We start from the raw sequence: 25,099 nt of genomic DNA on the forward strand, positions 1-25,099 counted from the left end.
CTCTAGCATTTCCCAATGGATAGCTATTGGGACTGGGAATCCAGACTGATTTTCCCATTTTCATAGCCTAAGAATGCTGTGATGAATTTACCAAAGATCATACGGTAGTTACAGGTGAGGAAGATGTTTTGGCCCATACAAATTCCTACCTTCCAAGAAGATTCTATAGTCTTTCTCCGCCCCACCCACTTTGATACATCACATTGCTTCTCAAAGAGTGCCATTGATCAATTTACTAACATTTACAAATTTGGGGTGGTTTTATGTCCTAGGGTCACATCTGGTAGGAACTACACTCAATCAATGCAACCTTATCAATTGGAGTGGGTTCAAGTAAGGCCTAGAGGCATTCATTAATCTACTTGAAAATCTATTCCATGCATTGAACAATCTGGGCTGGATTTTCATGTTGAAGGTGAGAATCGGGAGGCAGAACTAATCATGCAGTCACGATCCGCCTCCGTTTCAAGAATAACAGCAAATAGGATCTTTTGGGGAGTCCAGACCCTAGGTGGCATGCCTGAGGCAAGAGTGGAGGTGGGCAAAGTCCTGAGTGGGCAGGATAAAAGGCCAGCTTCCATTCCCAAAACCCCTTCGTCCAGTACTTCCGAGGCAATCAGTGACTACCCCTATACAGTTGATCTTTCAGACTGTTTTAACTCCCCCCTTTTCCTCATCCCCTCACCCTCAGTCCCTCATCCTCCCCACTCCTTTACCCCCCTCCTCATCTTCACCACCATTTCCCTCATCCTCTCGCCCAAATCTCCTCACCCAATTTCCATTTTATGAACAGAACTCACAAACCTTTCTACAACAATTGGAAGCTGTTGAATAGCCCATAAAACTCTCTGAGTAAGCAAACAGACTCTTCAAATCAGCTGTACAAACAATGAAAAGCATATGTAAAAGGATTAGGAGTCTGACTGCAGCCAAGAGCCCATAAAACCCCCTAATTAAACAATCTTCAAAACTGTTATTTCAAGAGATGTCTAAATTGAATACAGAAAAGCAATGTGAAAGGATGAAGCATTTACACTCAACTATTGTACGAGACCACCCTTTCAATAGTGTAAAATATACTCTACCCTTTTAATCCATTATATGAACATTTTTAACTCATCTAAAAGCTTCTCTACATTTACAATGTTGACTTTTTACCTGACATCTTGCCAGTTGGTATATGTAACAACCTGGCAAAAGCAATGTTTAAGGGGTAATTACATCTCCCCATTATAGCACTTTCATAACTCACTTTCTTGAACACAGATATAACTCATACTACAGCATTTAGTGATGAGCTGTAAAGGAGGCAAAACCATTTTGCTTACCTTTTAAGCTCTTCTCTAATTCATGGTTTACACTTCCATACGGCTGGTGCAAAATCCAGCCGCCTCAATTAAAATTAAAAAGCTTACCCAGGGCGGACTCTCGATGAGCCCACAATGCTCTCCGTTTCATCCTTCATAGGAGCAGGTAGGTCCTGGGGCCTGCTACCTCCCCGACCTCACGACAGTGGCTGAGCTTGGGAATGAAGGCTGGACCTCTTACTAGTTTGAACCAGTGCATCAATCCTGTTGTAGATTTACTTTTTGCGTACCATTAATCGTCTTTGTCTGTCAAAGTAAACATCTCTCATGCTTCTGTACCACACTGAAAAGTCCAATCTTTTATGTCAAAACCCTAACATTATGGATTAATCTTATGATGGTTCTCTGCGCTACATCCAGTGCTCCCTTGTTTCTCAGTGACTATTAATATACATTGTGTTTGAGTGCAGTAAGACCAGAGCACTATACAGCTTGAGCATGACTTCCTGTACCATATATCCCTACTGCATCTGCAGATGAAATTTATTAACTCAGCATAGATCTGAGCTCGGCCCAAGGACTTTCCCGATCTGAATGGGCTCAGTACCATACAATAGAGCCATCTTCTAAATAGGTGCTCCCAATATAGAGCTTCAGCTGCAGGGAGAACATATCCAGAATCTGCAAACAGACTCCCCATGGGTAGTGTGTCCTTCAGTTTCCTGTTTTGTGTTTCCAGTAGGTAAAGGTCCACGCCAGGAGTACACGGTTGGAAAATTGACACATTGAGCATTACTGAGCATCCTTTTTCATTTTTAATTTCCATGTTAGTGCTTATTCAAATTTTCATTTCACTTGATTATAGCTCTTGACTGCATAAACTAGGCTGAGATTCCAGAATAATAGTGAAAGAGATCTGTATTGTTGCAGGTGTAATCCTTTGTACAATATGTTAACCCAAAGTCTTGTATAATTGTCCAGGTGGATGCTAAAGATTGAAGAAGATCCAGGAGTTATCTTGCTCATTGTCCTTCATTGACTATCATCACCATTGACCAATTAATTCATTAATATTTGTGGGATTACTGTGTGTAACATGGTCTTTCTGATTATCTGCAGACCAACAGTCACTGTACTCTGTATGAACCATGGGACAATACGATAGCTAATTCAATATACTACTTTTTTAAGTGGTTGTTAAGGTTACAGAAATCCTGACTGAAGCAAAATCCCAAAGCAAAAATTAAATTTCTTGATAAACTTATGATATGATCATCAGAGTCATTGAACTAAAGAGAAACAAACGTACAGTATGGAAAAATAAAGGAAAGATTCAGTAACTAACCTGGATAAAATTCTCATTCTACCAATATTTTTTTGCAAGAAATATTTGTTAAAGCATTAGAGCTTATTTTATACAGGAAAAATGTGTTTAATATCGGTTACACATATTTTATAGAAGATGGTTAAAAGAGCAATAAAATATGGAATAGATCTCTGACTGAATAGATCGATTAGTGTGTAAAATGTGTTACTTATATGATCACAGGATATTAAATTTCTGTGAATGGAACAAAAACTGATTTGAGCTCTGTTTTGACAGGAGGAGAATCGAAATGAGATGGAGAAGAAACAGCAGATTGCCAAAGAGTTATCTGATTTAGTTGTATATTGCAGACCAGCAAAGTCTCGAGAATTTTTGCTGAATGGTAATTTACTTTCTGTGCAGAGAAGTAGTCCTCACCAACTCTCTTTGGTAGATTTGTAACGAATATATCTAATTTTCCTATTTATGCAGAAACAAAACTGTCTATCCCATCAGAATTGTTGACCTGACATTCCCCGCTATCCTAGTGCCAATTGAGCAACAATGGTACCATTGGTTTATTTGTACAGGGAATGTTATAATGATTCTTGTCACTAAAGCATTCACAAGCAGGTAGTGAAGTAGTGCTGAGTGTGACTGCACTGATGTACATGGTAATGGATGCCTGTACAAGTTCCACTCTGTTCAGTTCCTGATACCAGCTATCATGAATAGGGAAATGTTGAGCAAAAGCTTCCGTAGGGCATACTTTGTATGGGAGTAAGATGGTGGTAATTATAGATTAGAAAAACTATTTGGCCCAGCTGTGTTTATCCATCCAGCAAGATCCTATATCAGCATTAATTTGTTTCTTAAATGATTTTGAGGTTTTTGCATCCCCTGGAAGCTTATTCCACAAGTTGATCACACTTTGTGTTAGCTTTTCTATATTCTGAATAATCTTAGATACTTCTAACAGATAATTTTCTAAGTGCCTCGTTTCTGGGCTGACAAATCTTTGCTTGTCTGGTTCCTCTGACACTGGAGTTCAGTTTTGTCATTCTTCTCTTCCAGGACCAGAAAGTCATTTTTTTTTTGGCAACCCATGTTAAAGGTGTGAACTGACCAGACTCTAAACTCTATTGGTTTGGCTGTGTAATATAACATCCTATTGGCTTTGTTCATTGTTGTTGCGCACTGATTGGGTATGTTTAGCATCAACTCCCTAAGAATCCTAGGTTTCTTTTGGCTGTTTCAGCACCATTCATAGAGTTTACTTGATACCTATTTTTCCTTTCTGTGTAGCAATTTGCACTTTTCTGCATTATACTTCATCTGTCATTGTTCTGACCTCTTCCATGTTTGGTCCAACTCATTACACAGAACTTAAAACCTCAGCAGGGATGTCAAACAGGCAATATTGGATCATCCAACCATTACACACCCCCTCGATATCAATCCATCCGTCCATTACACACCTGCTCCATATCGGTTCATCCGTCCATTACACACCCGATCCATATCAGTTCATCCATCCGTTACACACTTGCTCCATATCAGTTCATCCATCCATTACACACCCGATCCATATCAGTTCATCCATCCATTACACACCCGATCCATATCAGTTCATCCATCTGTTACACACCCGATCCATTTCAGTTCATCCGTCCGTTACACACCCGCTCCATATCGGTTCATCCGTCCGTTACACACCCGCTCCCATATCAGTTCATCCGTCCATTACACACCCGATCCATATCAGTTCATCCATCTGTTACACACCCGCTCCATGTTGGATTATTGCCTAAGAAGTACCCGTTTCATATTAGATTATTACCTCTTAAACACCCGCTTAATATTGGATCATTGCTTATTACACACCCACTTGATATCAGATCATCACCCATTGCACATCAACTTGACATTGAATTATTGCCTGTTACTCACCCACTTGATATCAACTCATCGCCCATTGTGTACCAACTCTACAGCAAAAACAAAAATAAAAATACCTGGAAAAACTCAGCAGGTCTGACAGCATCTGCGGAGAGGAGCACAGTTAATGTTTCGAATCCGTATGACTCTTCAACAGAACTAAGGAAAAATAGAAGAGAGGTGAAATATAAGCTGGTTTGGGGGGGTGGGACAAGGATAGCTGGATAGAGGGCCAGGTATTTTTATTTTTGTTTTTATTTTGGATTTCCAGCAGTTTTTTGCTTTTATCCGTGTGTACCAACTCTATATTGGATTATCACCTGTGACACACCCACTCAATTTTCCTTTTCCATTGATATCCTCTGTTTTATGTCCCCACCAAACGTGAAAGTTCTGCCATTCCTGTAAGCTGAGTACTCGCCCTTTTAACTATAGAGGTGCTAAGGAATTACAAGATGAAAGGGGAAAATTTAGCAATAACTCACAATATAATATTTTATTTTCAGCTAAGGACAACATTGATTACAAAGAAATGAGATCATTTGCCGAGAACAAGGCAGATGCCATCCTCAAACAAAAGTCAAAAGAGTTTCGAGAATACAACCGCAAGCAACTCTCCAGAATTTATCCCAAAGGTCAACGCATCGATTCTTCCAACTACGACCCAATTGTGCTCTGGCAACATGGGTCTCAAATGGCAGCTCTAAATTTCCAAACCCCAGGTACTTGATATTTTTCATTATGAATCACTTGAACTTGAGTTATTTTGATTAAGTGTTGTGGCATTAAAGCAATAAATGTGTTAGCCAGAAGAATCATGGGATACCAGGAATCGTGACGTTAGGCTGTGCTGTGCCTAAAATATTGGGTGCAGGTTTATTCTCATTCAGAACCGGCCTAAATGCAAGAAATTCACATTCTCTGGTCTTTTGAATGGGGTCAAGGATATGTTAATAAGGTAAGTAAGATTTCTGTGGATGTAAATTGTCAGCAGTGCAAATGATCCAGGAAACTCACTTCTACTGATAACTTGGCATAAATACAGTGTAAATTGCTTTGGAGAGAATTTCTTCAGAGTAAAATATGATGCTGTTCTTGAGCCATTGGTGTGCCAAAAATTATGAGGAACAGTGTTTGTAATTTTGCTATGAAGACTGAAAATTCCACAGCAGTAATTACTTATGTTTGGCTTTAAAATGGGGGCTTAGAGTACAAAAGCAAGGAAGTTATGATAAACCTGTATAAAACACTGGCTGGGCCTCAGCTGGAGCTTTGTGTCCAATTCTGGACACTGCATCTCAGCAAAGTTGTGAAGGCATTAGAGAGGGTGCAGAAAAGATTCACAAGAATGGTTCCAGGGATGAGAAACTTCAGTTATATGAATCAACTGCAGAAGCCAGGGCTGTTCTCCTTGGACAAGAGAAGGTTGAAAGGAGTTTTGCTAGAGGGCTTTAAAATCACTCTGGACATAGTGGATAGGGAGAAACTGTTCCCATTGGTAGAAGGATCAAGAACCAAAGGACAGTGATTTAAGGTATTGGAAAAAAAAAGCAACAGAAACGTGTGAAAAACCTTTTTACACAGCAAGTGCTTAGGATGGGGAGTGGACTTCCTGAGAGTGTGGTGGAGATAGATTCAATCATGGTTTTCAAAAGAGAATTCGATAATTATCTGAAGAGAAAATATTTACAGGACTACAGGAAAAAGGCAGGGATGTAGTAATAGGTGAGTTGTCCTTGCAGAGAGCTGGCACAGACATGATGGGCCAAATGGCCGCTGTCATGGACAGAGTTTATGTGCCTCCTTTTTGTCTGTGATCAAAGTGTTTTATGTGAAGTTAGTGTGTTTTCTTACCCTCAGAACGGTTTGTCCCAATTTAAATAATTTCCAGCATCAAGCGTTTGTGAATTTAAAAATAAAAAAGGTTATTTATTATTACACAATTGCCCCTGAGATTTAACGTAGCATCTCACACAAAAGCTATATATAGATGAATCAAAAAAGCAATATGATTAATATTAGGTATTATTTCAGTCTCTTTTGTAGCAGGCCTGTAGTTTCTTAGGTGAATTGATGCATTAGCTGGAACAGAGGTCTTGTAAAGCAGAATATTCTCTGTAAGCTGTGAGGCCTCTTGTAGTTGAATTGCCAGGCATCTGCTCTTGGGTGAACTTGAAGATGGAACAGGTTGTGGGAGAATCCTCTCATTTTCAAGGTATAGTTGTTTCACCTTGGCTGCCTAGTTGGCTTGCAGCTGGTTCGATGGCTTTCTGGATGATGTTTCAGATGGTATCTCTCAAGGTGTTTCTGATCGGAGCAGCTCTTGCTACTTTTTTTTTTAAGTACAGGTAAAAAAACCCATGGCTGACTTAATCATGTGACCAATTACAAGCCTAAAGTCCTCCTTTCGAAAAAGATAGTGGGTTGGGTTATACACAGTCCTCTGGTTGTATCCTTTCACACTTTGAGGGCTTTTGAGACAGCCACGTTCAATTTAAATTACACTGTACCTCCTGCCACCACACAGGAACAGGAAGTCAGTGCTGCTGATGTCAATGTCGTGCGCCCTTTAAACGCTCACCGCCCACTTGCTTGCCCTGCTCACCACCCCACTCACTTTGTTCACCGTCCTAGTTGCCGCTCCACTTGCCACTTTGCTCACCGCTTCGCATGCCGCTTTACTCGCTGTCCTGCTCCCAGCTGCCTCAGGGAGCTGCAGACCTGCAAATAATAAAATAAAGTACAAAAAAGCTGCAAAAAAAAAAATGCCCATGCGGTATAATCAAGCACCTGAAAGCCATAAAAATGCTGTCCCCAGATATTTCTTTTTATTTTATTCCCTAACAGAAATTTCAATCTGCCCTTGGATCATCTTCCATGATTTTACGCCCAATCAGGTCGGGCACATGCCCACCCCACGGAACATAAAATTCTGCCCTATAATTTTAAAATTCATACCTGCATCTCTTTGTGTGCTGTAACCATTTAATGATTCTATTCTATGATTCTATTTTAAATGAGATTAGGAACACTAGAAATAAGAGCAGCCTTAGACCATGAGCTAGTTCTGCCATTCAATAAGATCATGGCTGATATTCACCTTCATTCCACTTTATTACCCTATCCACAACAAGAGTAATATTCTATAACTCATAGTTAAAATAAGCTTTGTGTCTTGCTGTTCCACATAATGTTTTATAAATATTTTGAAATTTAAGTGTTTTCCATAGTATATCACCTACTTATACTTTGAAGGCTTCCTGCATCGAGAGACGCAATAAGGCAGGCAAAGCACATATTTATGCCTATTTCCGTAGCTCACGTTTCCTGGAACAGGTCACTAACCTGAAGTCAGAAGTTTATAGTTTGAGGAGCACCACTCTGCAACAAGCATGGCTGACGAGGAGTATCTCCCACTCTTACTGCCTGCCAATAGGCATATTGGAAAGATTTGCAGGTCGATCAACCTGTTCGGCCACGTTATGAACACACCTTCCAAGGCCATCAAGCCCTGGGGTAGGAGTCAAACCCAGCCCATAGGGGAAAAAGCAGTGAAAACTGGGAAATAAGAACACTGGTCTCAACGGGGCTTGTATACCTTAAAATGGAAAGCCAGTAAAAACTGGCAAATAAGAGAACTGGTCTGAATTGATTTTCCTTCTGGAAGAGCTTCTGGCTCAGAGGTAGGGACACTGTCCACTTTGCCACAAGACGACTTTAGCACTTAAAGTGAAGCTTTTAAAATTATTTAATCAATTTTGGCTAAATACCAGAAAGTGATATGACTTTGCATACAACAACCTCTAGATGGAGCTTCTGCTCTTACCTAAACTTATCTAAAAGCCTTTGTATTCAATGATTCTCACAAAGTCATGGAGGGCTACAGCACAGAAAAAGGCCCTTCGGCCCATCACGTCTGCGCTGGTCAAACTATTCTATGATTCTATTTTGAATGAGCTTACAACTGTAAGAATAAAAACCAGTATTAGGCCATGTATTTGCCTGGACCTGAGCAGCGGCCATGATAGTCCGATTGCCACTGCCCTCGAAAATTCCCCTAATTCAGCGCTGCTGCGATTTCTTCCACAGTCTTCCAATCCCAGCTTTAACAGAAATGCGCAGCACAGTGTCACTCAGGGAACTCCGTTGAAGCGGAGTAGAGTCGGGGAAGACAGGACATGCCCCCTTTTTACAGCACCAGCTGTATGGTAACTTTAAAGGCTGTCTCAACGTTGGTGAATGGGTGAGTGGATGAATGGTTAAGTGGGGAGTAGGGTAGGTGGGAAGGTGGGTAATGTGGCTAAAGTGATTAATTGGGTCAGGACTTCCACAAGGTTCCGACACGCATTTTCATTTGTACATCTGGTCTCTGATGACCCGGAAACAGGAAGATTTGGCCCACAATAAGTGTCACCAAGATAGCTTTTCACTCTATGGTTATATATATATATTTTTTATATAAGAAATAAAGGAATATATTACAATCTTGTGGTGCTACATCCAGGGTACACAAGGGACTCATCTTAATTTGAAGCTGCTTGATGTGAATTATCTGTTATGTCAAATTGAATGCATGCAAATAAAAGCTCCCATGTTGCTCTGTTAAAATTGCTTCATTTGTACTGCTGGATCATAGAATTGTATAACACATAAGGAAGCCATTCAGCCCATTGAGCCTGTGCCGGCTCTTTGAAAGAGCTGTCCAAGAGTGCTGCTCCCTTGCCCTTTCCTCACAATCCTGCAATTTTTTCCATTGAAACAAAATACTTTGAATTATAATTTTAGACTGTATTATTGTAAGTGGATATAAGACAAATAAATAAGTGACAATGGATGCAAGGCAGAAAATCAAACTGAAGACAATTCGGACACTGGACCAAAACAATATTTCCAGTATCTTTGAAAACCATGAATTACAGGTCAAGAACAGTGGTCCGAGTATAAATCCTGTTAAACTTGTGAAATGTCTCAGTTCTGCTTGGGACTGTCAGTTATGCACACTGTTCCATAATGTGAATTGTAATGTTTAGCTTCAGAGCTTGGATTTTACTTTCAGTTATCTTGGGAGCAAGGAGAAACCTTAATCTACTGTTTTTAAATGTTTTACTTGATTAATCAGCTCCATCATGATATTAAATGAGAGTGCAAATTAGACATGGCATATGAGATTGATGGAATTAATTAACAAAACATGGAATGGGAAAAGTCATGTGTTTTTCACAAATCTTATATAACTGTGGCTGGGACATGATGTTGAAAATCTCTAAGCTTTACATTTAAGGGGCAGAATTTAATGCCCTCTGAGATATGTTTGAAGGTTGGGTAGAGCGGTGCTGTTTGATTGGGCAGGAAGGGCAGGGTAGAGACCCCAGCACCTTCCCGACTCCCCCCCCAGTCAAGCTCTGTGCAGGAAAGGTGGAGGGTAGCCTTCCCATCCACAGGCCAATTGAGGACCTTTGACTACTTAACAGGTATATTAAAGGCCTTATCCTGCTGCTGCTAGTATGCAACTAGCATACCAGTGAAGGCGCCCAGCAAAGCCTGTCAGGTTTACCAGTAGCCAACCAGGGTGGCAAGGGATAGCGGGGTGGTAGTCCCTTGTTTACAGGCATCCCGTGCCTGATCAATGAACGTGGCAATGGGAAGTGAGGGGAAGGGGGCGTGTGGGGGGCAGGGAGGTTCGCAGAAAGCCATTCCTCTGCTTTTGCTTCCAACACCACTCTTCCCCTGCCTCTGACACCCCGCTCTTTGCACTCCTGACACCCCCTCATTTCTGCCCCAATCCCAGCTCTATCCAGAGATCCATCTTCTTACAGTGGCTACCACTGCCGGTGGCACTACTGGTTCTAGAGTGCTGCCAGCCTTTGATTGGCTGGCAGCTCTCCGGGGCGGGATCATCACCCTACTGGGGACTTAATCTGACAGGGGGCCTGATGTTGTCCAGGTAAGCGCCTGATTAGCTTGGAGTAGCATTGGCCTCCCAGAAAGAAGTGACACAGGGCTCCCACTGGTTCTCCAACAAGTGGTCGAGATCCTTGCTGCACTCATTAAAATCTGCCCCAATATCTGAGAGAGAACCATTTCAGGGTTTTAGTGTCTTCATTGTACTGAACACTGTGATTCAAAAAATCATTTCAATTCTTCTGTTACAGATAAACCAATGCAGTTGAATCAGTCTTTGTTTTCTATGAATGGAAGGACCGGTTTTATACTGCAACCTGAGTCTCTGAGGAGTGACAATTCAATTCAGCACCGACCATATTCTGTGAAAATAAAAGTAAGGAAATCGATCCCACATTGAGGTGTATAAAGTCATGCTCTTTTCAATAATAATATATAAACAAATAGAATGAAAGCTAGGATGGCCAACTATCCAGTTGCATGAGTGACAGCCTAGTGCCAGGCATCACCTGGGCCTGAAGGATGCCACATGTGATTACAGTTTCCACCTTTATTTTGATTATTGTTGTAAACAGCACACCAGAAACATATTTCTTACGGAATTTTAAAGTCACTCGAGTAGATTTTAACCTTGGACGTGAAATTATCCTGTAAATCAAATTCTCATTTACATCTCTATCACAGACATCACACTCCAGATGTCACTTTGTAAATGCAAAATAATCTCAAAAAGGTTGGTGCTTCTGAACCATGGCCTCAAGCTGTTGAGCATGTTTCAAACTGCACAATTCCCCGACACAACAATTTTGATTGCCCTGCAATTTACTGTGAATTACACAAACTAGAATTATGCTCCCTTGAATTTAGAAGGCTTAATTGGTTGAGTGGTTTGATTGAAGTTTTCAAGATATGATGGGGCACAGATAGCATGGATAAAAATAAACTATTTCTGTTGGTTCAGGAATCCAGGACTCAATGTACTCTGAGACTCTGTATGAAACCTTACAGGCATGTGCATAGTTCATTCCCTGACTCCAGAGTAATATCATAAGTTTAGTGTTGCTGCACATTCAAAACTGCCTTACAGTGATGTCAAAGCTGTAGTATTAGCACATCCTCAGCAAAATTTAAGAAGTTACAAAATGTTTCATGTTTGAGTGAAACTATTACTACTGACAATATCCTCAGCAGTCACTGTGTCCCCATCAGAAGTGTTAAGGGTCATGGGGTGGTTGTATAAATCATTCTCAGCAGCAATTATAAGGTAGTTCCGTATCTTCAAGCTGCATCCGATTTTACAATGCTGTTGATAGAATATGTTAGATTGTCTCATAATGTCTGGATTTTCTCACCATCTTTGCAGCTTCTTGGTGCCCGCCATCTACCCAAACCTGGCAGGAGTATAGTTTGCCCGTTTGTAGAAGTAGAACTCTGTGGAGCCGAGAACGACAACAAGAAGTTCAAAACAGTAGTGATAAGTAAGTATGTGTGCACCTCTGTAAAATAGCTTATGTAGTACAACGGGGAAATTGTTTCAGTAATATAAACGCAAAGTTTGTTTTTTGCGTTTGTTTCTCATTTAGTCTTGAAGAGCTTGTCTTGGTGTTTGGATAAAATGACACCAGTAACATGAATCAATATTGAATTAGTCCTGATTGTTTTTTAAAAACATGCTTAATATTCTGCAACCTTATGAGGGTCTTATTTCCAAGCTGTCAAATACTCATACAAGTCAAAGTAGCCTGTATGATCGGCACCCCTTCCACCACCTTAAACTTTTTGCTCCGTCTACCATCATCACATAGCGGCTGCAGTGTGTACCATCGAGAACAGGGCTTCCCAACATTTTGTTCCTCTCTGACTCCATTTTAAGGCTTGAAAATTGCTGTGACCCAAGCTGACATTGCGAGGTGTGGCGGGGGGAGAGCTGTCAGAGCAGGGGTGGGTGGGAGAGCTGTCAGAGCGGGGGTGGGAGGGAGAGAGCTGTCAGAGCAGGGGTGGGTGGGAGAGCTGTCAGAGCGGGGGTTGGGGGAGAGAGCTGTCAGAGCAGGGGTGGAGGGAGAGAGCTGTCAGAGCAGGGGTGGGGGGGAGAGCTGTCAGAGCAGGGGTGGAGGGAAAGAGCTGTCAGAGCAGGTGTTGGGGGAAGAGCTGTCAGAACAGGGGTGGGGGGAGGAGAGAGCTGTCAGAGCGGAGTTGGGGGGAGAGAGCTGGCAGAGCAGGGATGGAGGGAGAGCTGTCAGAGCAGGGGTGGAGGGAAAGAGCTGTCAGAGCGGGGGTGGGGGGAGAGAGCTGTCAGAGCAGGGGTGGGAGGAGAGAGCTGTCAGAGCAGGGGTGGGAGGGGGAGAGCTGTCAGAGCAGGGGTGGAGGGAGAGAGCTGTCAGAGCAGGGGTTGGGGGGGGAACTGTCAGAGCGGGGGTTGTGGGGGAGAATAGCTGTCAGAGCGGGGGGGGGGAGGAGCGGGGGTGGAGAGTGACAGCTGTCAGAACAGGTTAGGGGCAGCTAGAGACCGATGGCTTTTTCAACAAAAGGGCCATGGAGCCAGTCCCAGGACTGTCCCACCAGTCTCCAATCCGCCATTGCTTCCTCCAAGCTCAGGATCCCAATTGCCAGTCCCTCTATCCTACAGGAATTGCGACCCATCATTTGGGAATCTTTGACATACAAGATTCACTGCAGCAACTTGCCAAGGCTCCTTCAGCTGTACTTTCCAAACCCATGACCTCTACCACCTGGAAGGACAAGGGCAGCAGATGCATAGGAACCCCACCACCTGCAAGTTCCCTCCAGGATACACACAATCTTGACTCGGAACTATATCGCCATCCCTTCACTTGTCACTGGGTCAAAATCCTGGAACTCCCTTCCTAACAGCACTCTGGGTGTACCTACACCGCATGGACTGCAGTGGTTCAAAGCAACAGCTCACCAGCACCTTCTCAAGGGTAATTAGGGATGAGCAATAACCGATGCTCACGACTCAAGAACAAATGTAAAAGTAACACGTCCAAAGTGTGAACATATATAATGAGTGTATACAGACTATGTATCTGCAGGCTATTCAACTACCGTGGCATGGGGATAGCATCATTGCTGAAGCCAATCCTGTTTTCTCCATATACTTGGTCCTTCCACATGAGTCACCAGATGACAACCTGGAGCAGGAACCTTCTTCCTCCTTATCTCAGAAATGCTTTAGTCAATTGTAGGACCCCCAAACTGCTTCTCAAACTGAGATCAAGAGGCTGAGAATCAAAGCTGCTACCTTAAGGTGGCTTTGTTCTACTTCAGATAGTGTCTTTACCAAATTGAGCAGGTACAATTCTTCCTTGTGGTGTGGATACACAAATAAATAAAAAAAGAAAAACTGCAAATGTAGAAATGACATTACCATCAATGAATCCCCCACCATCAACATCCTTAGGGTTACCATTGTACTTAACTGGACCAACCATATGAATAGTGTGACTATAAGAGCAGGTCAGAGGCTGGGGATTCTGCTGTAAGTAACATACCTCCTGACCCCTTCACTTGCCTGGATGCATGCAGCTCCAATACTACTCAAGAAGCTTGGCACAATCCACGACCAAGCAGCCAGCTTGATCAGCACCCCATTCACCACAAATGTTCACTCCCTCCACTACCAGTGCACCATAGCAGCAGTGCGTACCATTTACAAGATGCACTGCAGCAACTTGTCAAGGCTCTTTCGACAGCACCTTCCAAAACATGACCTCTGCAATCTAGAAGGACAAGGGCAGCAGATGCATGGGAGCACCACCACCTGCAAGTTCATTCCAAGTCACACACCATCCTGACTCTTAAAAGCACTGTGCATATACCTGCACCACAGAGACTACAGTGATTCAAGAAGGCAGCTCACCACCACCTTCTCAAGGGCAATTAGGGATGGACAATAACTGCTGGCCCAGCCAGCGACACCCATACCCCTCAAACAAGTAAAAGGTCAATTGGAATCTGAAAAAGTGAAGTAGTTTAATATTTTTGCCTTTTATGTGTGTATTCTAATAGCAAACAGAAGTGAATGCAAAGCCAAGATCTCAGCAGCACAAATTTTGAAATTAATGAGCAGCAGGGGGTTAAACTGGTGGACAGCAAAGATATGTCTTCAATAATGCATTGTTCATTCTGACATGTAATTTGTGCCATGTTTAAATGCTCCTCGAGGGCATATATGAAAATGAATACGCTGTTGTATATATAAAATGAGCCAGGAATAGTATAGAATTTTGATATCTTGAAGAAAGTGCCCGAATGATTTAAATCATATTCTTGTTTATATTCCAGACGATAATGGCCTTAACCCAGTTTGGTCAGGAGGAGCAGAAGATGTTAGTGAGGAATTTGTCATTCAAGATCCCTCTCTAGCTTTTCTCCGATTTGTCGTGTATGAAGAGGACATGTTCAGTGATCCTAACTTTTTAGCTCACGCCACTTTTCCCATCAAAGGAATTAAAACTGGTTAGTTTAACAGATCAAAAATTCAGCGGAAACGAGTGTGGTATATTCAGCAGTGTAAGAGAGTGTAGCCAGATACAACCAGGACAATGTTGTTGAGTTGACCCTGGGAGTAAGAGAAGGCTCAGAGAATGTGTACTCAGTTTCTAACAGACAAGTCAAAGGTTTCCCCATGCATGCTCCAACAGTCTTGATTTTTATCCAGGCGATTGCTAATTCTATGCTTCAATGAAGGGAAAGGGTTCCACAAACATATCAAACCACGACTAAGAATTTAGTGCTGGTATTGATAGTAAATGCTTTGAAAATGTGTCCTCTAGCTCTGTCCCCTTGGTGACTGCAGTGTCAATGTGAGACCACCCCATTTGTATGGGAACAGCAGAGGCTCCCACCCTGTAGGTACATCTCAGGTACCCATCTGCCTCATGCTGCCAGAAACTCGGGCGTTAGCACACCACCTAAGGGGTTTCCAGGATTCCCCACACATTCTCAACTTTTTTTGTATAAGAGCGATGATTCTCCAAAAAAGGTACTCTTCTTCAGAGGTCCAGGCAGCTTGCCTAGCCTAATGGTTTTGGTGTTTACGTTTTGAAAGTATGCTGATTTAAGCCATGAGTGCAATGTAAATGACCCTTATTTCAACTTACCTTCTAGTCATTCTCACATTTAGTGTTGTGTGTGCTGAATCTTATAATGAATTTATAGAATTAATTTCTGAGTCCGAGTTATATTTAGACTCAGAACAACAATCACTGAAATGTCTCAAGAGTAATATGTGGCTGGGGCCTCATTTAAAGTTTCAGTGAAGTACTCCTTATAATATTTGTGACAGATAGGATTCTGGTTAGTTGTAGTTTATGTACAAGCACAACTCTGGATATATTAATGCTTTAAATTTTTTAATGAACAAAATTTTATTTGTTGATTATCATATCTGATATGGTTTTTAGTTGTCTATGTGTATAAATGTTTGCAGTATTTTGATTTGATCCTGAAGAAATATAGATATGCTTATCACTGCTTCTAGTATGATGAACAAAAGTTAATTCAGTGAGCAAAATCTTCCTATGAAATGAAATGAACAAAAACATTTTTATGGCTATATACAAATCTTCTATTGTTTATAATGCAGGAAAGGAAGAGGAGATCATATTAGTCTAGTCTTTACCAATGATAATTTATTTTTATTGTATATATTCATCAAATTAATACACTAGTAATAAATTTAATTAAGATTTCATCACCATCAGTTGCTGCAAAATCATGCTTCACATATTCTAATGTCTTCATACCTTTACCATTCCTAGAAACAGGAATTCACATTGTTACAATGTTGCTGCCTCTCTACTTTAAATTCTTGTGCATCACAAAGTGCAGTTTCCATAGACATCCTGTGTCTCCTATGATTCAAAACTTGTGACTTTTTGCAGGCTATGAGTGGGAATTGTACGCCCGCATGTATTAACATCTCAAAACAATGAGAGATTGTTGAAGCAGTCAACAGGACTATGCATAATCAGTGGCCATTTCCTCCCAGAGTCCATGACAATCCGTGGAGAGAAGTGTGTGTTGTTTTATTTCACCACAAAAATGCAAAATAATTGTTTTTGGAAGGCAGCAACACAGGCTGCAGTGGTACAAGAAGGCGGCTCACCACCATGTTCTTAAGGGCAATTAGGAATGGGCAATAAGTGCTGGACCACCCAGCGATGTCCACATCCCATTAATTAATAAAAAGAAAGCTAAAAGAGTTCTATTTCAAATTCACAAAATCTCTTTTGTAAAGTTCTGTGTAAAAAGTCATTAGAATTTTTTGAATATGAAGCAAGATGAACTTTGGTTCCCATTATGCACGCTAACACTGGAATTAGTTTCCATACAGTTTTGGTGTAATGTCAGTTTGTTAGTGTAATTGAAATGTTAGTGCAGTCTAATGTTCAGGAGTTTGAACATTCAGTAAATGCTTATTTTCCATCTTCTCTCCAGGATACCGATCTGTTCCTCTTAAAAATGGTTACAATGAAGATATAGAATTAGCAGCTCTTCTTATCCAGTGTGAAGTGAACCAATTAGGGGTAAATAATGTCTATTTTCATCACTCAGATTATTTGCTTAATGATTGTCAACTTTTAACCTGGTGCGTGAAGCGTTTATTGTTGAGAACATGAAAACGTTCTGCATGTTCCAGGTCATTCAAACCAAATAGGTGAAAGAAAAAAAATTGCGTTTATATAGCACTTCTCATGGCCTCAACACACCTCAAGGCATTTCAAAACCAATGAAGTACTTTTGTAGTCACTGTTGTGATTTAAAGAAATGAAAGAGACAGAGGAGTGGATTTTCACCTTCCCCACCTGGGGATGCGGATCGCATGCATTTTACATATAGAAATTAATGCAATGAAAATTAGGCAATGAAATAAAAATCCAGTCAGGTTTTGTAGAAGGCAGGTGATTTCCCCACTGGATTACTTTTCAGGGTGTGAATAGCCCAGAGTGATTCATTCATAAAAAATACGTAGTTAGATGGGGAGAGAGATAAAGTTGTGATACAAGATTTGCATTTTTTTCAAAGATTCCATGATCGAGATTAACATAATTAAAATAGAATACAACAATGGTTAGCCATTAATGTATTGAGCATGCTTAATATTAATATCTTTGCTACTGATGTTTTCCACTTAATGAGAATGATAGTATTCTATTATTTCAATATATTGCATAGTATTCTGAAATTTTACTTGCCTGAACAGTAAAAAATATTTTAGTGTAAAATATGTCATCCTACTTCATTTAAGCCTATCTGATTGAAAGAAGTGTGAATCAGGGCTTCTGCATTACTTCTGAAGTTCAGATCTAGTGGATCTAACACAAGGCTCAATGTGCTATTAGCCTAGAAATTATTACTGAACAAATGCTAAGTGATATTTCCTGACATCCCTTAGTTTACTATTTTAACATGGGCATTACTTGAAATAGATCCAGTTAAATAGTGCACATAGGAATATTATATAAATGCATTTGTCTACTAATATTGCTAAAAAGCTGAGGTAGGCTAGTAGATTTAGAGCTAAATTGTTCAGACGCTGGGATACCATTACCAAGTTCATCCTTTTCACTTGTTTTCTTTTCTTCTAGAATTTCACGTTCCTGCTTCATTTTATCTTTGACCAAGAAAGATAATAGTCACATAAATAAAATCTAATCAGCCATTATTAAAAATCCAGAAACGTAATAACATATACATTCAGAGTTCAATAAGAAATCCCTGACAGCCACTAAGTATGCCTGTGAAATAGTTTATAGTTTTGATAGTCCAAGCAGGAGAGCAGTAAATCAATAGGAAAATAGATCACTAAATTAATTAAAGTAGTAGAAAGCAAGCAAGAACTGAAATTTCAATGGGTCAGATTTCATATTCCAGAATGCCAATATAAAACTTTAAAATTGTTTTATTATTTGCCTGCATTTATGTCCTACCTTGTATGTTGCGGGAAACCAGCATAATAAATTTAGCTGAAGAAAGTGGATTTATTTTTTGCAGTGTTATGAATTTAACAACCAATCTCACTCTGTCCTGATGTGAATTAAGGAGCTTGTAAAACGGAGATCATTTTCTCCTCTAAAGAAGCAACACTCTTAGGAAATGACCCACCTAAAATAAACATTCAACATAAGAAGTAGCATTAGGGCTATCTATTTATGCTATTCTGCTGTCCCATAACCACATACTTAAAAAATGACCATATGACTATCAGCTGGATTAGACTAAGTCCCTGGTTAAAAACATTTTATCTGATCATTGCAGGAAGGTGAAGAAGAACTTTACTCTTCGCGTCAGCAGTTACGGCAGCGGCCGGTTGAAGGGTTATACGATACTGCGCCAATTAGACAACGGACTTTAGATGGGCTATACAGCAGCAGTGCACCCCGTCAGCGACAATTTGACCCAGTGCTATATGATTCTTACACAATGCAAGCCGGAAGGAGCGGAGGCCAGAGGGATCAGCTGCCAGAAGTTCCAAAGAGGAGGTAAGTATATGAAAACTATAATCCTTCAAAATCTCTGGGAAACTAATGAAAGGGTGATTGCAGATCTCTCACAGATGTCATAAAGTATTGCAGGCGATTTTTAACTTGTTGATTGCTGTGTTAATGGGACCTTAACAGCCTCAAAATGAGTTTGGTAGCCCTACCATCCTGTTAGCCCCAGTGATGCGGCAGGCACCATTTTGAAAGGGACAAACCATTGTCCGCCCAAAGTGTCTGCCTGTTTCAGGAAGTAGGCCCCTTTTAATACCCCAGGACCCCGACTGTCAATTTATGTTGTAACTGATGCCCTGTATGCTCTGATGACTTCCACAGCCAATAGTACCAAAGAAGCCAAGAAAAAGTAAGGTTGAAATTCTTTCTTTTCATTCGGCCTTGGGATGTGGGCGTCACTGGCTAGGCCAGCATTCATTGCCCATCCCTAATTGCCCTTGTTTAGAGGGCATTTAAGAGTCAACCATATTGCTTTGGGTCTGGAGGCCACATGTAGGCCAGATCAGGTAAGGACAGCAGATTTCCTTCCCTAAAGGGCATTAGTGAGCCAGATGGGTTTTTAACGACAATTGGCAATGGTTTCATGGTCATTAGACTTTTAATTCCAGAATTTTTTTTCTTTGAATTCAAATTCCACCATCTGCCGTGGGATTTGAACCTGGGTCCCCAGAGCATTACCCTGGGTCTCCGGATTACCAATCCGGTGACAATACCATTCGCCACTGCCTCCCAGTGGGGAGGTGCCTGGCGGGAAAAAAAAAAGAGTGCCCACAAAAATAATCTGGCCTGCTGCCTCCTCTGGGCACCTCTCAAAACATAATCCTTCTCCCCAACACATCCACTTGATATATGCCTGGCTGAGCCAGTATTGATCAACCTGACTCTGGTAAGATTGGCTCCATTTAGCACCCTGCTTTGTTGATGTGAAGCATGACTATAACATTGCCATGGTTGTGGGCAAATGTCAACCATGTTCTGCTGATCAGCCACCCAAATAGTCAGAATTGCTCAGTTACCTTTTTATTGTTTCATGAACTGCTGCAGTTCATTAGTGTAAGTATTCCACAGTGCTTTAAGGTAGGGAATTACATGACTTTGACCCCTTTCAATAAATTTGTTTGCATTAACTTCATTTATATTATAAATAAAAGAGAATAGATATGAGTGCACAATTATGGGGAGAATTTTCTCCCTGTCGGGTAGGCCGGTCAAGAGTGGGAGCAGGTGGGCATGGAGTGCAACCTGTGCGGATAGGGGGAGCAGGGAGAGTTAGGGCCTGTGCCCTTTCACACGCAGAAATCTCCCATGGTGCCGCCTCAGGGAGATTAAGTTCAGATTTAAAGTTTAAAATAAAGAAAGTTAGAAATCATTTACACATGTCCCCTCATGTGACAGTGTCACATGAGCTGGTTTATGAAATGTTTAAAAAATATTTATTAATTTAATAAACCCTTCATGAAACCTCATCCTGCCTGTGGATGAGGTTTCATGAAAAATGCGAAGGCCGCCTGGGCTCTTTGCCTGCCCGCCAACCTTAAGGTTGGACGTGCAGCCCTGTCAAATTGGTTAATTAGTTTATTAATGGCCTTAACAGGCCTTTGACAGTTTGGCGGGCATGCAGCTGACTCCGGTGCGCACCCACCGAACGAAAGATTGGAGTGACGTGCGGTGACATCTGGATGCACGCCTGACATCACCACGCATCATTTTGCACGTTGGCGTGTGGGGCCCGCCTCCACATGCTGAACAGAAAATCCTGCCTGCCCTCTGTATTTTCTATGATAGATACTGCTGGCTTTATCTACAAGTAATCGGCATTTAATACCTCATTGGATTTCAGCTTAATATTCTCGCCTGTATGTTGATCATAAAGATACTTGAGGATTTTGTAATCGATTGAATCATAAACAGTGCACTTACTTTGGTAAAACTAAGGAAAGGATCTTCCGGTTGGCGAGTGGGGGCGGAGCCCGCGTAAAATGACACGGGATGACATCGGGTGGAACTCCTGACACCGCCCTGCGTCATTTCCATTTTCAGGTTGGCGGGAGCGCAGCTGAATCAGCTGCGTGCCCGCCGACCTGTCAACAGCCTATTGAGGCCATTGAAAAACTAATTAAGATAATTAATGGACCTGCCTGTCCAACTTTAAGGTTGCTGGCAGGCCGGGAGCCCTGGCGGGCTTCGGAAAAAGCACGAAACCTCATCCACGGGCGGGATGAGGTTTCATGAGGGTATTTAAAAATTTAAGAAAAGTTTCAATAAAATTTATGGACATGTCCCAGCTCGTGACAGTGTCACATGATGGGACATGTCAGGGAAATCTTTCTATCATTTGTTTAAGAATTTTTAATTTGGAGCAGATCTCCCTGAGGCAGCACTTACGCCTCAGAGAGATCAGTGCGCTCTTTCACGCTGATCGGAGGCGCACCTGCCCGCGCCCACTCTTGCATTTCCAATTTTTCCCTAAGATACAGAGGAAAATATCGGCACCTTTATCCTAAGCTTCTCAATATTACTATATTCATTTATGTGCAAAGTTGCAACTAAACAGAAGCAAAGGTTTGCAGTAGGTTTTACATAGCTGGCCAAACTAAGCTATTAAATTGAGTAATCATGCTCCCAAATGGAAAATCTTTGGACACTCTGAATGGGAGTCCAGCAATGTGGAATACAATCTTCTCATCAATCTTTCATCAACCGAAACTTGTTCCATACAAGTTATTTATATAATCTGTATCACTATAATAGGATTTCACTGCACCCATGCACAGCACGCTGTTTCATGGTGGAATAACATCCATCATTTAAATAAGATTGAATCATATAGCACAGGGGTTCATTCAGCCCAACATGCCTGCCCAGCTTTCTGAAAAAGTTACCAATTTGTCCCGCTCTCCATCTCTTTCTCTACAGCTCTGTATTTTTTCCCCTTTTTAAATAGAGATCCATTTACTTTTTGAGAGATCTTATCGAATCTGCACCCACTACCCTTTCAGGCAGTGCATTCCAGGTCAAAATACGTTTTTCCTCAGCTCCCCACTAGCTTCTCTGCCAATTATTTTAAATCTGTTGCCCTCAGGTTACTAACCGTCTTATCAGTGGAAACTATTTCTCCTTGTCTACTCTTTCAGAACACTTCATAATTTCAAACATCTCTTCTAAATATCCCCCTAACTTTCTCTGTTCTAAGGAGAACAAAGCCAATTTTTTCTCACATCTCCATCTCTAAAATAAAAACGCAATTGTCATTTTTGGAGTAGTTATGTTTGGTTCTCTGCTATACGTTTATGATAATGAGCTGCCAAAGCCTAAATTGAATAACTAACAAAGAGATTTTCTGCTGTTTTCCTTTTTCAGAGGTAAAGACAGGGAAAAGAAACTTGCTAACAGCAGCAAATTTTATACATGAAAGAAGACTGCCTTTGCCACCCATCCATGATGTCAACATGAATGTCGATGTATATTAAAAAAGATAGTTAAGGGATCGGCAAATTTTGAAATCAGTTGTTAATAACAGACCAATATAGTCAGTAAATTTATTGCACTATACCTAGTTATTATTTCTGTCAGGTAAGTGGGATCATGAAAAATACAGTAAAACATTGACTATCTTCCCACTTCCATAAGGCTGTTCTTTTTCCCTCCTGATTTAATGGCCTATTGACACCAATGCCTTTCAGAGAAACCCATCCTCCAACAGTCAATTAAAACGTATCACATGAAGAAGCTCATGGGATTCAGTGTAACTATAGAATCAAATGGAGTGCAGTTCTATCCCCTTATGAAATGGCCTTTGTTCCTTCAGATCAATGTTGTTCTTTTGTGAAGCTGAGTTCATTTATCAAATTTGAACTCCAGAAACAATAAGAAAGAAGACAGGACTCAAGACATCAAAGTTATTGCTGATTACGCATGAGGTTTAACTATTAAAGCAAAGCTAAATAAACTGTTTACTGAATAGATGTCAAGAATGTAGATTAACTTCATAGATGGTGCATCATGTAGCAGGTTCACACAAAATTGAATATGCTTTACATTTATTGTCGTTACCTTTTGCTAATTCAAAACTGGTAGGGGAGGAGGGATATGACATGAGTTTAGATGTTGGTTGATGATGAAAGCTTTAATAATTGATGCCATCGTATGATGCAGAGAAAGATGGACCCTTGGTGCCTTGTTTTACATGTTACAAGCTTTCTGAAGGAAAAAAGAATATACAGCACAAAGCCAGAGAGATGGCAATTCAGCAACTGCTAAAATCAAGCTTTTATTCACTAAAATGTTACGTAAGCTTAAAACTAGGTACAGTTCAAAGGGAAAGATGGGCAGAATTACTTTGGTCACAGTTAGTACAGTAAGATTGCAGCACATCTCCACAAAACTGCAATGTACTAAAAACTCAGCTCATGATTTCATCATTGTAGGAAACAGACAGCAGTCTTGTAAGATACAATTTATCTTCACGATCATGTGTAACATCTCAGTTATTGCCAATTAGTGCATTATAAGTCATAGCGATTCATTCTTTAGTAAACTGATAGCATCATAGGATTGAGGTGGAAATTCAAATAACCATACACCAGCCAGACTAAAAGGTTCAATGTTTCGGGTAAATAGACTCCAGAAAGCCAGCTGCCTTTTTGTATTTACAAGCCTCCATGTACATATTAGTTTATGGCTCCACGCTGAATCATGAGATTTTTTTTTCCTTTTACAATGAAGCATTTTCTAAAGGATTTTTTTTCTTTGTGTTACTTAATTTATGTTGCCATGCAAAAGTCCAACTCTCCCCTGCCAGCAACGTTACTTCCCAGTATAAATGCATTTCAAATTGTCTGTTAATATTGCACAGCTAACGTCTGATGGAATAAGGCACCTCGATCGTTCACTATCTAGTGTTTTGGTTAATTTATTCAACTTCAAAATATCAATACAGATTGATAAAATGTTTTCCGTTAACTTAATATGGACAGTAATCTGTTGGTGGCTTATAATATATTTTCTGATAAGTGTTGTTATATTTTTCTCTAAAAAGCCGATCATTATTATTAGAACCTATTTTGGAATTAGTCCTGCCATCTTGGAATTGAAAGCAAGAGGAGGGAAGCAAAAAAAAAGAACTTCAGTACTGGTTTTCCAGTAGGTTTTCTGGTCCAACACACACTGTTTGGTCTCCTCCTGTAAGCCTTTGTGATAAGTCCGAAAACATCAAGTTAATTTGTGACTTTGTGCTACCACAATGCCACCTAGTATTTGCGCACTGTGATGACTAGTATTTGTGCCAGGCGACCAGGGGAAATCTACAGTGCAAGTGTTTAAAAAAGCTGGATTTTATATCTTCAACAGGACCTCCAGCCACAAAAAGGGAAATTATTTTCTAGTTAAAAATCCGAATCACAGTTGGGGAAGAATTGCTATGGTCTCTCCATGTAGAGTAATCATACATACATCTTTTTAAAAAAACATTTACAATGCAACTTACACACAACATTTTTTCCACAATATTTTTGTGACATTACTTTCATTACAAATAAAATGTTTTTAAGTTATTTGTCCTATGTGTATTTTACATAAAAATGTGCCATGTATTTTTTTGTCCACTTGAAATTCAAATTATTGCAATGAAATCCAATCAAAGTAGTGGAAAATATATGTAGAATTCTTACATATTTGCCAAATTATAGAAGCCACTTAGTTAGTCTCATGGATTTTTTATTTTTTGCATTCGAAACAAAATTAACAAAAAAGAGGCATTTTAAGGGTGATAGATTGAGATATATAATGTGAAATTCAATCGCTGTTCAGTACTGACATATATAGTGTGCCAAGATAATGTGGGAGACATTGTTTATTGTTTTCTTGTTTTAAGCTAATTTTAATGCGAAGAATTCAAAGCCTACTGTTTCCTGTATTGTGGCAAAAGTCTGCAATTTAATTTCTTAGAAATACAGAAATCAATGCTAAACATAAAACAGAAAATGCATTGTATATTTTTCCTTATTTTAAAGTATTGTCTTGAACATTTGTTCTGAAACTGTTTGGCAAATGCTGTAATTGTTAAATGTCACTATTTTTAATTCCACAAGAAAATGCCATTTAATTCTAAAGTAATGCTTGTTCCAGCA

At 40.4% G+C, this 25,099-nt stretch overlaps 1 protein-coding gene across 1 annotated transcript in view; it reads left to right on the forward strand.

Moving 5' to 3' along the window:
* plcg2 (phospholipase C, gamma 2) overlaps positions 1 to 24,592 on the forward strand; it is a 184,378-nt gene extending 159,786 nt beyond the window's left edge. Inside the window, exons 25-32 of the mRNA XM_041192701.1 lie at positions 2,911 to 3,016; positions 5,058 to 5,273; positions 10,704 to 10,828; positions 11,816 to 11,930; positions 14,758 to 14,931; positions 16,915 to 17,003; positions 18,736 to 18,959; positions 22,332 to 24,592. Of these exons, the coding sequence (XP_041048635.1) occupies positions 2,911 to 3,016; positions 5,058 to 5,273; positions 10,704 to 10,828; positions 11,816 to 11,930; positions 14,758 to 14,931; positions 16,915 to 17,003; positions 18,736 to 18,959; positions 22,332 to 22,383 (1,101 nt within the window). The 3' untranslated portion in view covers positions 22,384 to 24,592. The remainder of the gene's footprint in view (positions 1 to 2,910; positions 3,017 to 5,057; positions 5,274 to 10,703; positions 10,829 to 11,815; positions 11,931 to 14,757; positions 14,932 to 16,914; positions 17,004 to 18,735; positions 18,960 to 22,331) is intronic.
* The last annotated feature ends 507 nt before the right edge of the window (positions 24,593 to 25,099 follow it).

Source organism: Carcharodon carcharias, chromosome 7 (genome assembly GCF_017639515.1).
Source record: "Carcharodon carcharias isolate sCarCar2 chromosome 7, sCarCar2.pri, whole genome shotgun sequence".
Classification (NCBI taxonomy): domain Eukaryota; kingdom Metazoa; phylum Chordata; class Chondrichthyes; order Lamniformes; family Lamnidae; genus Carcharodon; species Carcharodon carcharias.